A 15,121-nucleotide genomic window follows, 5' to 3' on the forward strand; every position below is an offset into this window, starting at 1 on the left:
TTGGTTGTTTTTTTTTTTTTAATTATCCTATTTGAATGAATAACTCAGAGTGAGCTAGTTCAGCTGAAATGACTTGTTTGAGAGCTGTTTGTGAATCAGGAATGGTGGTTACCATTAAAAATGTACTAGTCTTAGGTTCAACAATAAGGAAATAGCATAACCTCTAGAGCTCTGGCTTCAGAAATGGCACAAAAATGGAATGGACAAATATGAAAAGTAGGTAATGGATCCACAGTGATTTAATTCTCGGTGATATTTTCATTTTATGCAAATACCAAAAGAAAAAAAAAAAACCCTGGCTACTTGAAAGAAAAACAGGAACCAAAATATTTAGTGTTTGATCAAGCAAAAATCCTTTCACACATCTGCTAAGAGAATGAAAACAAATATAGATGTTAAATAAAAGGCCCAAGTACCAAAGAGCAAAATTTAATGAAAGCCAGAACTGTTAAGTATGGATTCCTGTTGAGAAAAATGTCAATCTCTTTCAGAGTTTTCCCATTGCTCTATTTTTAAGAAAAGTGTAGTAAAAATACATAATACAAGTTAACTTTTTTCTTGCTTTTGTTTTCCCCGTCACCCCTCCATTGATAAAAAGCTTCTTCCTCTGGAGTCTTGGACCCCCACACAACATAGACCCTCATTGTTAGCTTAGATGGTCTCTCCCTCTCAGATCATGTTACTAGTGAGCTCAGTGGCTGGAGAGGCATCTTACCAAAGGCAAAAGGTCTTTGAAGCATGTTGGTAGTAATAGGGTTATTTCCAGCTCCTCTGAAATGTACTCCCTAATGGTGGGTCATAGCAGATTCTGCAGTGGTAGGCTAAGGGCTGAAAAAAATCTGGTGGGAGGGCAGGGGATGGGGAGGACATCAGCTGGCAGTAGTGAAAATTAAAAATCCATCTTGACGGTCCTGGTTCACCTACCATGCCCACATTGACATGTGAGAGACTGGGCAGCGCTTGAGTTGAAAGAGTGAAGAGTTTGATTTGGGGATGGTTCCTTGCTACGGCTGGTAATAGGAGAATGGGGGAGACATAGAGATGGTGGGTATCCACTGAGAGAATCCATAGATGGAGCCAATCATGCTGCACCGACTTGTTGGGAGGCTCCCAAACCTTTAGTGTGTCAGTTGCTAGTGATACCCCCTAGCAGAGAAGACTGGATAGAAGTAGGGGGTAAGGAAACAAGCCAGAACATGGTCATCAATAAAAGCTAAAGACACATGGCACGCACTGAATCATGCACCTAGGAGAGTGGCTGCTGGACAGCTGGATGCCAATTGCACCAAGAATGACAGCTGGGATCTCCAAGAAAGCTTTGTGCCAGGAACGCCTGCTCCCAACTAAAATTGCAGTCAGCCTGGGCTTCTCTCCATGAACCCCACTTCTCCAATCTTGCTTTAGTTCAGCTTTATAGTCACAATCATGGGCATATTGAGTCTGGTCATTGGAATAATACACCCTCATTCTAACCTCATTCTTAGGTTAGAAGTTGGGGTGAGTGATCTTAAAGTCCCCCAAAGTCATTATCAACTTAATTCATCTTCCTGTCTTCCTTAAAGTTATTCATCCTTGGGCACTTTACTTTCTAAAGTGACAGAATGTTACCTGGCCACATGCTAAAACAACACTTTTAAAGGGACATAAAAATCCAAGTTCTCCAGGTCAGCAAAACCTTAAGCTTCATATTTGGTCTCTTAATCCTAGGATAGGACACACCATGGAAGGTTCTCTTGCTTGTGGGCTTCCATGATACTTCCTCTTCCAAAATTCTTCCATCCTTTTCTTTTGCACTGAGTTTGCATAGCGTTTTCCCCCATATCAGAAGCTCTGAAGAGAGTCTACTCCACAGTGGGGTTCCTGCTCAGATGTCAAGCAAATGAAAAGTGAAATCATGGGCACTATCTCCCTGGCTGTCACCTATTCCCAAGGCTGTACTTGGTTCAGGAGGCCAATTCAGCCACCAGAGTGCCTTTGGGCTTGAGCATAGCAGAAAGACATACTTCTCAGCACTGAGGTTGACTCTGTGAAGACACATACCATTCCACCTAAGGCCTATGGGATGGCTGTTAAACATTAAAGGAAGCTTTCTCTGAGCCTCCAGCAATAACTGGTTGAATCCTTCTCTGACTGCACACCTGTCTTTGCCCTCTCCACCACCCTTGGTCTGAACTGCTTTTTGCACATGTTCTCAGCTATATCAGTGCCTAGGAAATGCCCTTCCTGGCAGTCCACTCCTCCAACAGCATCCATCCTCATCCATCGCTTGAGGCCAAGGAATGGAGGGTAACTTAGCTCCAATGGTGAATTAGTTTGAAGGTTGCTTTTTCCCTTTTGCTTGCTTGTATGGTGGAATGAATCTTTAATCTTCAATCTGAAAACTGAAGAGACATGGGTAGGGACTTGGAGTAAGAAGCCAGGAGAAGGAAGGGGCCTAACAGAACCTGCAAACCATGGATATTAGTAAGAAAAAAAATATCGCACACACTAAGACATATTAACCACCGAATAAAAGAAAACAGTACAGTTTCCTCATTAATGTTCCTGTGACTCCATTTCAGAGACACAGGCTCTATTAGACAGGATTATTCTCCCCTTATTGCCGTGCAGTGTTGTTTGTCATCCTCACTTAGCAAACGAAAAGTGTGAAAGAACATCAAAAAAGGAAAAGGGACGGCAAAATGGTTTTTCAATTCTTCAGGAAATTCTGTTGAATCATCTTCCTTGTGGTCATGGTGGTTGGTGGCGGTTGCGTTTCGTTTGATTGTTTTTGGCACTGAAGGGTTTGGGATGGAACTGGGGGAGCCTGAGCATGCTCCCCAAGGGGTCTCCATCTGCTCCAGTTACAATCCCGTGGCTCCCAAGGGCATCCCTGAACTGTGGCTCATGCAGGGAATTGACTGCATGGACTTGGGGAAGTCATGGCTGACTACCCGGCCGTTTTCTCCACTACCACCACCGCTGGTTCCTGCCCCACTGTTACGTGGGAGCGTCGATGTCCGTATGGCTTCATTGATGGATTGCTGTGGGATCAAACAGAAACCCTTTTCAGGAGGACCGGGGGTTCTTCCCCGGGTCCTTGGCAGTGATTGGCAAGGAGAATGAGTCAATGTTGGCCTTAAAATCTCACCCCACCACTCCTCCCCATCCACCTTTTTTCCTGATCTGGAATGCTAACCTTGGCTTCCTACAAACACACAAAACTGCTGTGTGGCTCTGAACAAGTCTGATCTCCTCTCTGGACCTCTTGTTCTCTCTGTGCAATGAGGTATGTTGGACTGGGTGGTCACTAAGATCCTTTCTAGCTCTTATATTCTGTGATTTCTAAAGATAGAATATTTCCATGGTAGTATTAATGATAATAAATGTAGCAACATGACTGAGTGGAAAAGTTGTGCAAAGGGGTTTGAGAAACTTGGGATTTTAGTTTTGGTTCTGATACCAACTAGTTGTATGACCTTGTGCCTATCTCCTTATCTCCCTAGACTTTTAAAATTCCATGTTTGTAAAATGTGATTATCTATGCACCTGCAATCTTTTATTAGCAAGAACAGTGCTACTGCATGAGAAATTATTTGAAATATTTTTTTAAAAAGGAGTGTGTTATTGTTAAGATTTAAAACTACCTCTGATTTACTTCAGAGAAAATCCGATCTTACTTCTAGTAGCATGTGTTATGGGAATGTAGGACTTATTTGAATAATAGTAAAAATGTAATTGGAAAGAAGCATGGGCTAAAGAAAATGAGAATACATTCTAAAGATCATTATCTGCATGTCAGCTCTTTCCCACCAGCACGTATAACCTGACTTCCAAACTGAAGCATCAAATCAGCACTACTAAGCTTGTGATATCCAGAATATTGGAATTCTAGAAACGAAAGGACTCCAGTGATCAGCCAGGGATCAGATGGGTGAGGTGGAATGTTCAAGACCACAACCTGGAATTAGAACCATATCTTATAAGAGGAAGGGTTCTGTTCTGAGTTCCTTTGAAGAAAGAAGCTTCATGACACGAAATCCAATCTCTATTCCTGTCATTTCTAACTTCCTATTAAGAGATACCATTTGAGTTTTTGAGGTGGGGGCTGGTTTCTTGGGAATCAACATAAAGAAGAATTATCTATGAGTTGAGTTTTCTGAGATCAATTCTACCAATCCTTCAAGGCTCATTCTGTTCTCACTTCCTCCTTGAAGCCATCCTAGACTGTACCAGCAAGTATTTGGCCCCCCTCTCCCTCCCAGCCTAGTACTCCTATGTTTTACATGCTTTTGTAATGGTTCTGTTTCTGCTATGTAGGTTTTGTCTTCTTAAAGAGAGCTGTCTGAAGGAGGGCAAGGTTCATTTCTTCCCAGTCCATAGCAGTCTCCCATAGCGTCCAGTATATAGCTAGATGTTTAATAGATACTTTTAAATTTGTCTAAAAAAAAGCCAACCACCTAGGACCCTTCTCAAAAAGTTTATGAGCTTTCTCCTCTGCGTACTGCATGATTCTAGCCATCAGAGAAGTCAATCTCTCGTGGCCAGACAGACATCAACAGCAGTTTGACCTAATTTTTATTGTTTCTACTATGCTATGCTCAGAGTCCCCTCTTATTACTGACAATTCTGACGATGTTCTTAAGTGTTTGTTCTTTTTAAAATTCCTGATTCAGACAGATTTGCCCCAAAGGATACTCTAACCATACTGGTTCTGCCTTTTCCTCAAACCTCCAGACTTGATTTGTTTACATTGTTTTGTCCTCCAATCAAGAGGAAGTGTGACCTTGATTGCATTCTTCTAAGTGAAGGCCAAATAAATACTACTGTGATGCTCTATGGGAGAAATGTGAAAAGAAAACCCAAGGAATTAATGGTTACGGGTTCTCACTTGTGAGTGGGGGAAGTATGGAACCTTCTATGGATTAGCCTGGAATGTTTATCTTCCATGATTTTTCTCTGCCACATCCCTTTAATTAAAATATAAAGTTTAAAGCTCACACAGATCATCTTGGGCTTTGTTTTTCAAAAGGTCTCATACATTCCCGTAATATTTCATTGAAATTGGTGGTATTTGACGAATTCATCTTAAAGGAGAAGATTGGTGGCATAGTTAATATTGGTGCCTACCAAAGTCTGAGATAACCTGGCCAGGCATGTAGCTAAAACCCTCCAAATTTGCACCACTCAGAAGTGGTTTTCCAGGAAGCTGAGGGCTTCTTTGTGGTCAATGACTCCATCGCCCCATCGACAGTGAGCACTCTCTGCTTGCTGGCTTCCTTTCTAATACATTTATGGGATCTCAGAAGAGATATAGAGTCAAAACCTGGGAGTGGAAAGCAATGCTAAAACTGACTTGATCATTAGTTCCCAAATTCAACTGCGCATTGGAGTTATCTGGGGAGTTTTGGGGGAAAAACACTGAGACATACCCTCCAAGATGTTGACTTCCTAAGTGTGGTGTGTGGCCTGCACATCTGGATTTTTGAAAACTCTTCCAGTGATTCTAATATGCAAGCAAGATTGAAAAACACTGATCTAGTTTATATCATTCACTTTACAGAGAAACTGAGGACTTATGGCTGACTGACTTAAGGTTAGAGTTATCTGTCCCCTAATGTCTAAGTGGATGACCTCCTAACTGTATCCCCTGTAGCTGCACTGTCGTAAGCTCATGTCATTCTTCCCCTTGCCTCTGGGAAATGCAGTTCTCCCTTGTCCATCCTTGACATACCAGCCATTCTTAAAGTTCATCCTTACAGGTGTCTTTGAAGCTGATGCTCAGGGAGAAAAGCATGAGTGTAGTCCAACCTCAAAGTCCCCCAAGTTGCCTCTTCAGAGACTCCTCTCTCTAAACATGATTATATCCCAACTTCTCAGCCACTTGCTTTTCCAAGAAAAGTCTCCCCAGCCTCTGCCTATCCTAGAACATCCTGCTAAGAGCTCAAACCGCAGTGAGGTCCTCCTACTGGCATGTGCACTGAGAGCCCGGGTGACCACCTGCTGCGGAGCACGCGCCCTTGCATTACCAAGTCTCTCAGCTGCTCGATAATTCCAGGGAAACCTGCAACGCCTCAGCTGCTGTGGCATCATCACGGCTCGTGTCATACATATGATTATTTTCTACAGGGAGCTAGGTGGGCAATAATAAAGATCCTGGTTATCTTTACTTCCAGCTAAGGACTCAGTTCTGGTCTGTTTCCCCAGGCAGAGGAGAGGCACAGAGGATATGGGACTTCAATCTGGAGTGTGTCTTAGGTTAGGTATTTCTTCTACGCTATGACCATTCAGATTCTACTCAACGGAATAGTTGTCTGAAGTCCTTCTCTAAGTCCCCATCTGTCACGTTCTTCCCACGGTCTTCCTGTGCCCTGGTCACCCTGGACTTCTTCCCATTTTCTGGGCAGAAGTTGTAGTCCTCTGGTCTCTGACACATGTGCATCCTTTGTAGACAACTCTTTCTCCCTGGTTAATTCCTTCCACGTTTCAAGTGTGCTAGACATCAGTTTCTCAGTGGAACCCCTGCAACCTGCTCCAACCCTCATTCCTTGATCAGGACTTAACAGCACCACCATTTTTGTTCAAACCCTCATTGAACATGTAAATATTTGCTTTTTTTCCTGCCTTCCCATCACACTGGTAGCTTCCTGAGAACAGAAGCTATGTATGTTTTGTTCCTGACTGTGTCCCCAGTGCTGAGTAATGCCTAGCATACAGTGGTGCTCAGTATGTCTTTGTGGAAGGAATGCCTCCAGGGTGCCTTCCCACTGTCCCTGTGACACCTGCTGTGTGCCTTGTTCATGTGACATGTCAAAAGGAAAAGAGACTCAACAACACAGAAGAAAAAGATTACCTATCATGGATGGCCTCAACAACTACCTCAGGAAAACCTCAGGATTGGCTGCATCTTATTTGCTATGCACTGTGGCCACTGCTGGAGGAGACACAGAGTAGGTGCTCACAATGATCTGTTCCTGCACGGGAAGTCTAATTCCTGTTTCTCCAGCTCCTAGCTTGTGTGACCTTGCTAGGACAAGCTCCTTAGTTTCTCTGAACCCCTATTTCTTCATCTGTAGAACTGCAAGCACAACATGTTACAGGGTTAATGAAACTGTATATAAAGCACTCTGAACATGGAAGTTACTAAAAAGAGGTCTTCTTTCCTTCCTTCTTCCCCTTTTCTACTGCTTTCCTTTTCTTCTTCTCTCTTCTGTGCATGGTGGGGAAGGGCTCCCTGACTACTGTTGAGAAATTGGGGATTGGCCCCGAACTATGTTTAGGGCTTCAGGCCTTAAAAGTTGGCCAAACACTGTGATCAAGGAAAGGAACAAGAAGGAACTTTCTCACCTAAGGCCCGTGACACTCAACATGGGCCTCTGTGTGAGGTGCAGGCCACATGTCTGTAAAGAGTTAACCGCATCTGGGGAAGGCTAATTACAGAATACTAAAGAAAACTGCAAAGCTGTGAAGTCTGAGAGGCAGGTGGATGGTATTCTATTTTTCTCCTTTGGATAAGAGAGAAGTTGATGGAGCTTCAAAAATGAAGGGTTGGGTTGATTAATAAAGATAGTAGAAGTATCTTTTCTTCAGTTGGAAGATTAAAAATTCTATTAGGAGCCTTAGTGAATTGGGAAGAAGTTGTGCCAACCAATGGAATTAATTATAAAAGATTGTGGTGGAAGACCTTGGATGAATGATTCTGAGAGTTCCGGACATTGGCTTCTGAGAAGTTCACCATCTTTGTAAAGGGAAGGGTACAAATGTCTCCAGGAAGTTATGACCTGACTCAATGGCCCCCTCTAAGTATTCTTGTCTTAACCTGAATGTTGTGACTTCAGTGGTGAAACTCCTCTGTCTAGTCTTAAGAGGATCCTAGTCTTTAGCCACCCTGGTACCATTACCCGACACTGACCATGATTAGTGGGACATGGTAATCCCATAGGAAGGGCCAGAAGTCCAGGCACTTCCTGCTTGGTGGATGCCTGCTCTCATTAGATTTTATGAGCACAGATGGGGCCAGAATCACCTTGGATGATGCCTGTACTTCTAGGCTGGGTGGTCTTGATGGTTGTATTTGCTTACCCAAATAGCAGCCCTTCCCCATGAGTCACCTCAGTCTTGAGGAGATTTTCTCTTCTGGGTACAATTCTACATTAGTTTTACTAATAATTACCTTATGTGTGTGGGATGTCCAAAGAGAAATTAGACACGGCTTCTTAATTTCAGGAACTCACAATCTATATAGCTCAAAAAACCTAGGACATGTAAGTAGGAGCAACAAAAGGAAAGTCTTAAAAGGACTGTAGCTGGTCACTAATAGGAAATATTATTATTATAACTTTTAGTTATCATTGTTAGTATTGCTATTTACTGAGAGCTTATCATGACCCAGGCATTTTGCTAATCCCTTTATATCCATTTTTCACATAAAGCTCACGACAATTTTATGAGATATGTACTGCCACTAGCCCCATTTTACAGAAAATGAGGCTCAGAGAGCTACAGGAACTCGTCCCAGACAACACAGTTAACGAATGGAGCCGGCAGGGTCTATGCTCAGACACTCAGTCTCTAGAGCCTGTGCTTCAGACCAGCGCACTGCACTGTGCTCTAGGGGAGCAGTGACAAGGAGCTCCTGTGATGTGTACTGGGCCAATCCTGGGCCCTTGGTTTGGGTCACAGTCCACATGGAAGGCTTTGGAGGGTTGTAAAGGTTGTTGTTCACCTAGCTCTTTTTATGTTTCACTCTTTGCCTCCAGAGTGGCCTTTCCTCACTTTGGAGGATAAGATAGGGGAATATACCTAGTTTTGGATGGAATAGACAAATCTTTGTTTAGGTCCTAGGAGACCTTGTTGTGTTTGCTAAGCTTCTTGGAGGTCTACCCTGGGTTTAGGATCTGAGGCCCATGCTTTTGCTCTGCTTTGTCCTTTATGAGGACCTGGTAGTAGGTGAGCTAGTTAAGGATAAGAATGAGGTGTTCCTAGGTCCCCTGGCTAAATACCATCATACTACTATCCCTCTATTATTTCTTGTTATTGTATCTTAGTTACATTGCCTTTTAAATGGGCCCTATGGGCAGAAGACAGGGACAGAGATTAGCCTGCATTAAGGCAAATGGGCGGAAAGCATGAGGTGGGTGGCTGGAGTATGTAGTATGTAAGGAGAGCAGATTGCTTGGGAGGGGAAAGTAGGCTGGAGCCATGATATGGAAATGTTGAATGCCAGGACAGAAGGTCTGAATGCCAGGACAGAAGGCCCTCCTCTTCCAACTCCCACTCTCTGTGTACGGAAATGAATACAGAGTTTCCAAACGGGGGAAGCAAATGTCCAGCAATGTCTTCTCCAACAGTGACCCTGGAGATATGTGTAGGGCTTTTGGGCCAAGGCAGGGAGAGGCTAGGTAGGAGGCTGTGGTTGTGACTGCACAGTGGGTGTACTGAGCTTATATGGACTCCTTAGGTCCCATTCTAGGAGAGCAAATCCTACCAGTGAATCTTCTTAGTCTAGTCAAGCCAACATCACAGCCTAGGGTACATTGCCAGAGTGACTGCGTTTCTTTCCACTTTTGTTGATCTGAGTCCCACTCCTCCTTCCTCTTAATTTTTGCCTCATCCTGGAAGCCTTCTCTAATTCCCTCATCCTCTGTATTCCTATCGACCTTCCTATCTATAAGTTGCTTCAACTGAGTAATTTTTCTGTGCAATTTTTTTGTTGAAGGTGCCGAAGGTCACAGATCACATCTCAGTCCTCTCTGCCTCGTCATGATGTCTTGCTCATGATATTGCTCATGTAATTCACACTTGCATAAATGTTTTCTTATTGAAGCTAAGTGAGGAAATGTGAGGGGTCTTGAAGGTCATTTATTCCAAACTCCCTTTGAGTATTGGAATCTACATCCTCCCCAAGAGTTACTTTTCCTCTACTTGTGTACCTCCAGTGGTGGGATGCTTGCTTTTTATTGTGATAGTCCATCCCATTTTGTAGTAGCTCCGAAAGAAAAGTAGATGTCACTATGTTAACATCTGTTCTCCATAGCTTTAAGTCTTTAGTTCTTGTTGTACACTTTGGGACCCCACAGAAATGGTCTTTTTCCACCTGAAAAGCCTTCATATTTTTATAGACAGCTCTCATATCCTCCATAATTCTTCTCTTCTCTGGTTATTTGCCTTCAGCTATATTTGATGTGGTTGGGGTCAACTAGCTAATCTGCTTATCCTCTATGCAGGATCTTCTTTGCCAAAATCTGTATCACAGTACAGTGGCTAGGAAAAGACCTAACTCACCAAGCATGGCAAGATTAGCTATCTTGCAGAAGGTAGACATCCTTTCCCCTATTTGGGGAGCTCTACTTCTGTTAATGCAACCTTAGGGAGAATCTACTTTTGTAGCAAACACTCTTGCCTCACACTGTGTTGACTGTCCACTTAAACCCCATCTCTGGCTGGAGCAGTTGCTTCCCAGGCCTATGTTTACCCTGATACATCCCATCTTCCTTCCTTTCTCATAGCTGTCTCCTTTCTTGTCACCTTCCTCATCACAGCTTTCTAGCCCTTTGTCTCAAGCTGACCTCAACCTCCTGTCACTCCCCACCCTTTCTAGTATAGGGACTCCCAGGAAACCCAGTGGTATCAAAGAATGGGGTAGGAAAAAGGCCTGGGGAGACGATGCCACCTTCATCCGCTTGGATTCACTACGGGATTTGTAGCAGAACTCGATTAAGGCAACCAGCATGGCTAGTCCAAGTCCTCCGATCAGGATGTAGAACACGCCTGCCACATTGCTGAGGCTCAGGGCACTTGTCTTGTCCTAGGAAGAGGAGGAGGGAAGGGGGGAGGGGAAAGAGCAAAGTGAGCCAAAAGGCTAGAGAGCATCCAAGCAACAGCATTTTTACACACATACACTCAACCCCATCACCCTTTTTAACCTTCAAAATAGTTGGAGAGGCTTTTTATTCATTGACAGAGTGCCAGATATTCCTAGGAAAAGTGTATGTGTGTGTAACAATATCCCAAAGCATCCCTGATTATGATTAACTTATAATTACATTTCCCTCCCTCCTCAATGCCTGTTCTAGGGCAAGAGACACCATAAGAAATTCAGGGCACCGTCTATCAAAATCTGCATCCTTGAGTTTACCCTATTCTTTCAGAAAACATGTACCTTCCTTTTCCGCTCAGTTCCTGTTCCTGACCCTTCTGTTGTGCAAAGCTTCAGCTTTGTCTGTTGATTGTCTCTGAGTGTTTTTTCTGAGTTGGCACTTAAAATGAACTTTTCCCTAGATGTGCCTTTAATTTCAATTTAATAAGGCAGTCATTGCCCACATAATAAAGACCAATCAATGTATACTTTAACTTACTGATCTGAGCCCCAGTCTCGGAACAAAGGAAACTGGGGGTCTTGGAACAGTAAAATGGCCCTGAGATAGAAAAATGGCTCTATTAAATCCTCATAATTATGCTTAATTGGTGTCATTTTTCTGTTGGAGGTGCTTGCTAAAAGACGCTGTAGGCAGATTCAGGTAGCTGAATTTAGAAATCTCTGTTGCCTCTGGTAAAAGATCTTGCACTGGTTCTGGATGAGCCGAATCACAGAGCAGAGTGCTTAATTCCTAAGGCTGGGGGACAAGTACCCATCTCCAGTAGTTGGTGGACAGAGCTCACTTTGTGGAGCCTCAGAAAGATCATCAGTCTGCTGAGACTATCCCTGCATTCTGTCACCTCCAGTTGGGTTCAAAACTGGGAGACTGAGGGGACTGGGGACTGTTTCCAAGTGGTAAGAACAACCAAAGGAAACTGATGATCACGGTGGGAGTAACAGCTCAGTGGGGAAACTGCTCAATAAAATTCTTGACACAGACAAGTGAACATCTTTAATTTATATCGTTAAATCTTGGAAGAATACTCATCCCTGGATGTCATGGTGGCACTAACATCTTTGTTTATATTGTTTGCTCAGGTACAAGTTTCTCATTGAATTACAATGGAACGCACGCCTCAACTGGCACAGAAACACACGGTGGTTGGTTGGTCGGTGGCACAGGATAGGATCTAGCTGTTAGGTCGCTGCATGGGCTCAGGTGGGGAGGGAGGCGAGTCACACAAAGGGTGAACTGTCTTGCCCCAGGGACTCCTTTGACATCTGCCTATTAGAATCTGGACATGTGGAAAGGGGTTTGTTAGTGACTAAGTCAGTGGGCTCTGCCCTAGTTCTAGTTGGTGCATTGTACAGGATTCAGCAGGGCTGAGCTTGGGGACCGCAGCTGGCAAATAGCAGCATGCCTTCCCTCCCCAGAAGCAGCCTTGGCCAGCAGAGCTGCAGGATTATCTAAAGCACACCCCTTTGGTGGCTTCCTGTATTGCTAAAGCAGATGGCTCTTGAATATGGGTTACACTTGGCAAGGCATATTCTGGCTTGGGAAGCAATGGAAATGATTATTCCAAGGGGTAGAACTTCTCCTGCTCTGGTATAATGGCCTGATAAGGGAAATGTGCAAAAATGAGTTTGGTGTTTGGTTCAAGAGTTGGCGGAACAAGTAAATTCCCACTTGGCATTATTTTTCAGAACACTCAAAATGTCTCCCTGTTTGTTGTTCGGGAGGTCTGTAATTCTGTTTCTAGAGAGTAATTCTTCAGAGTCTTTAGAGGATTTATGGTTAGTAGAAGTTCCAATAAAACTCTTCTGTGTGGAACAAAGGAAAAAAAAAAAACACCCAGGCTCTTCTGGGTGGACAGGGCTAGGAGTATGGTGGGGAGGCATGTTAACACATCATCAGTTCACACCTTAAAAAAGAGCAGTTGACAGTGATGCTCAGAGGGAGCGGGTGGGGAGCAGGCCTGGGGGAAGGTGGTACACAAAAAGCTGGGAGGAAAGAAATGAGTCCTTCACATGCTGATCCGCCTTTCAGTAACTGCTGTGCAACTTGCCTCCTTGGTCACCAGCACTGTTTCTGTTTTCTTCCTCGTGGTCTTTTCAAGTTCACCTTGATTGAGGATTGCCGTCCAGGATAAGGAAGTGGAGGGAGTGGTAGGCATCCTTTTTTTTTTTTTTTTTTTTTTTTTTTTTTTTTTTGTCTGTTTGTTACTATCTTCAAGAAACCCCTAAGAGGGCATCTACCTTCTCAGCCATAGATGGTGGGATCTCTATTTCTGACATACCTGGGAAGGAAGCAGGGTCAGATCTTCATATGAAAGTGGGGAGAGGGGGCATATTCAATGTAACTGTAGAAGGAGGAACAGTCGGTGACGGAGTACCTCACTATGTCTGGAGGTGGAGAGCATCTTTCAGTTCTGAAGTTCTCTGGCCCACAGAGGTGGCAGTGTAAGCATGTTGGGGGACATATCCCGAACAAATAAAGAGGGCAGCCAGATGGTATGGGGACTGCCACGTCTTGTAGGACACACAGTGCCAACACAATTCTGTAGGAGCAGGGATGAGGGAAGACCTCTGGAATCAAGGGGGCACCTGGACTCTATCACTTCCAATATCAGAAAGCAAACTTCGATGCAGCACAGCTGTCTAAAGCTGGTATGCTTTGATAGGGTATGGAATGAGAGGCTGGTGTTATTCTCTTTTTAGCTCATGTAGCTGAGGAGTTTACATTTAGGCAAGGTTTTATGATTTCCCTTATGCATGCCATTTCCTTTTTGATAACACTAACTCTAGTTTTTTCAAAGGGGGGCCCCAGGCCATGGTCTACTGTTCAGTAGCCATTACAAACTCCCTTTGACTCACTCTCAGAATATGATGGGCTATCCAGGGGCAGGGTTAAGAATCCATTTAAGGATGAGAGCTCTGGTTCCTCCCCTGGCCTATAGTGTCCATACGTCCTCATGGACTTGTGTTCATGTTTTCTGGGCAAGCTGCAAGCTTCTCAGCTATGACCAGGGAGAGGAGAAAGACAGAACCCGAATCTTCTGAGCACCCTTCTGGAAGACCCCATTCTCCTCCCATCCCATATCAGCTGTACTCCCAAAAGCCAGGCAGCTTGTTGGTGGGAGTGAAAAAGTCACAACTTGTCTTCTGCCAGGAGGGAGGGAAAAGAGTGACAGCACTGAGAAGAATGACAGGTGAAAAGAAAAACAAAAAATCCATTTTTCAGAATTGTTGGGCTTGTTGTCATGGTGACAAGCCCCCCCCCTTCATCTGTCCCCCTTAACCTGTTGTCCTGAATTGCCGGCTCCCTCATATGGAAGGGAGATTGTTTTCTTTTTCACATTTTTTCTTGCTCTTCCCACATAATGGGGGACTGTCCCAGACTCCCTCCTTATTTCTGAGCCAATATCCCTTCCAAGAATGTGGGGCTGGCTTGAGTCTTCACGAAGAGGTTTGAGCCAGGCATGAGCAGGAGAGACTTGAAGTAGAAAGTTCCAAGGAGAAGCCAAGGCCTTTGGCCGTAAGACCAGCCCCACCCATGGAGACCAGTGCGGCCCATCATGCAAGGCCTGCTAAATCTGGACCAAGGTTCAGCTTTCTCCAACTGCTTCCATTCCTTCTTATCTTCCTGTTAAGACGGTGAAGTCTTACAAAGCTACAGCTCCTGCTCTTCTTTCCATTCCATAGGGATTGCACACATTTTCTGATGTCTGTACAGCTGGACTTTCAGGGGCTGCCTGTAATTGTTTCACATGCTGAATCTGTGACCTGACTAGCCTTTCTGCTATAGTAGCCTTTCACTTGTGCTTTTCCAAAACTTAGATGTTTAGCCCATGAGCCATTTTCCTGAGGGGTTGGTTATTTCCTAGGAATACAGACTCAGTGGTTAGTTAGCTAGGCGCACTGACTAGCCAGGACCAAAGTTTGGAAGCTATGGGAAGATGGATTTGATTCAACTAAAGGAAGACCTCTTGATTCAACAGAGATGTCCAAAGGTGCAACATTCTGTCATGGGTGGTGGCGAGCACCTCAAACGTGGATGTATACAGAAAGAAACTGATGAGGTCACGTAAGGGATTCAAGCACTGGACAGAGAGTTAGATGAAGTGACCTTTGACACATGCCTCAATCCCAAGAGATTTGAGGCATCTAAGGAGTTCCTAGAGAGCCTGGGGCCATGCCTTTTATAAATTCTTCCTAGAGACTAACCTCTTTAGGGGATGCAAAAAAGGGATTCACGTTAATTGGCAACTTCTGTTGTTCCATTTC

At 44.1% G+C, this 15,121-nt stretch overlaps 1 protein-coding gene across 2 annotated transcripts in view; it reads right to left on the reverse strand.

Annotated features, from left to right (window-relative positions):
* Nucleotides 1-207: 207 nt before the first annotated feature.
* Nucleotides 208-15,121, reverse strand: part of GRIA1 (glutamate ionotropic receptor AMPA type subunit 1) — a 312,889-nt gene continuing 297,975 nt past the window's right edge. For both annotated transcript variants that reach the window (XM_002923596.4, XM_002923597.4), the window contains exons 15-16: nucleotides 10,652-10,786; nucleotides 208-3,044 (exon numbers count right to left, since the gene is read on the reverse strand). In XM_002923596.4, coding sequence (XP_002923642.1) covers nucleotides 2,844-3,044; nucleotides 10,652-10,786 — 336 coding nt within the window. In that variant the 3' untranslated portion in view covers nucleotides 208-2,843. The remainder of the gene's footprint in view (nucleotides 3,045-10,651; nucleotides 10,787-15,121) is intronic.

This window comes from Ailuropoda melanoleuca, chromosome 3 (genome assembly GCF_002007445.2).
Source record: "Ailuropoda melanoleuca isolate Jingjing chromosome 3, ASM200744v2, whole genome shotgun sequence".
In the NCBI taxonomy this organism is placed as follows: domain Eukaryota; kingdom Metazoa; phylum Chordata; class Mammalia; order Carnivora; family Ursidae; genus Ailuropoda; species Ailuropoda melanoleuca.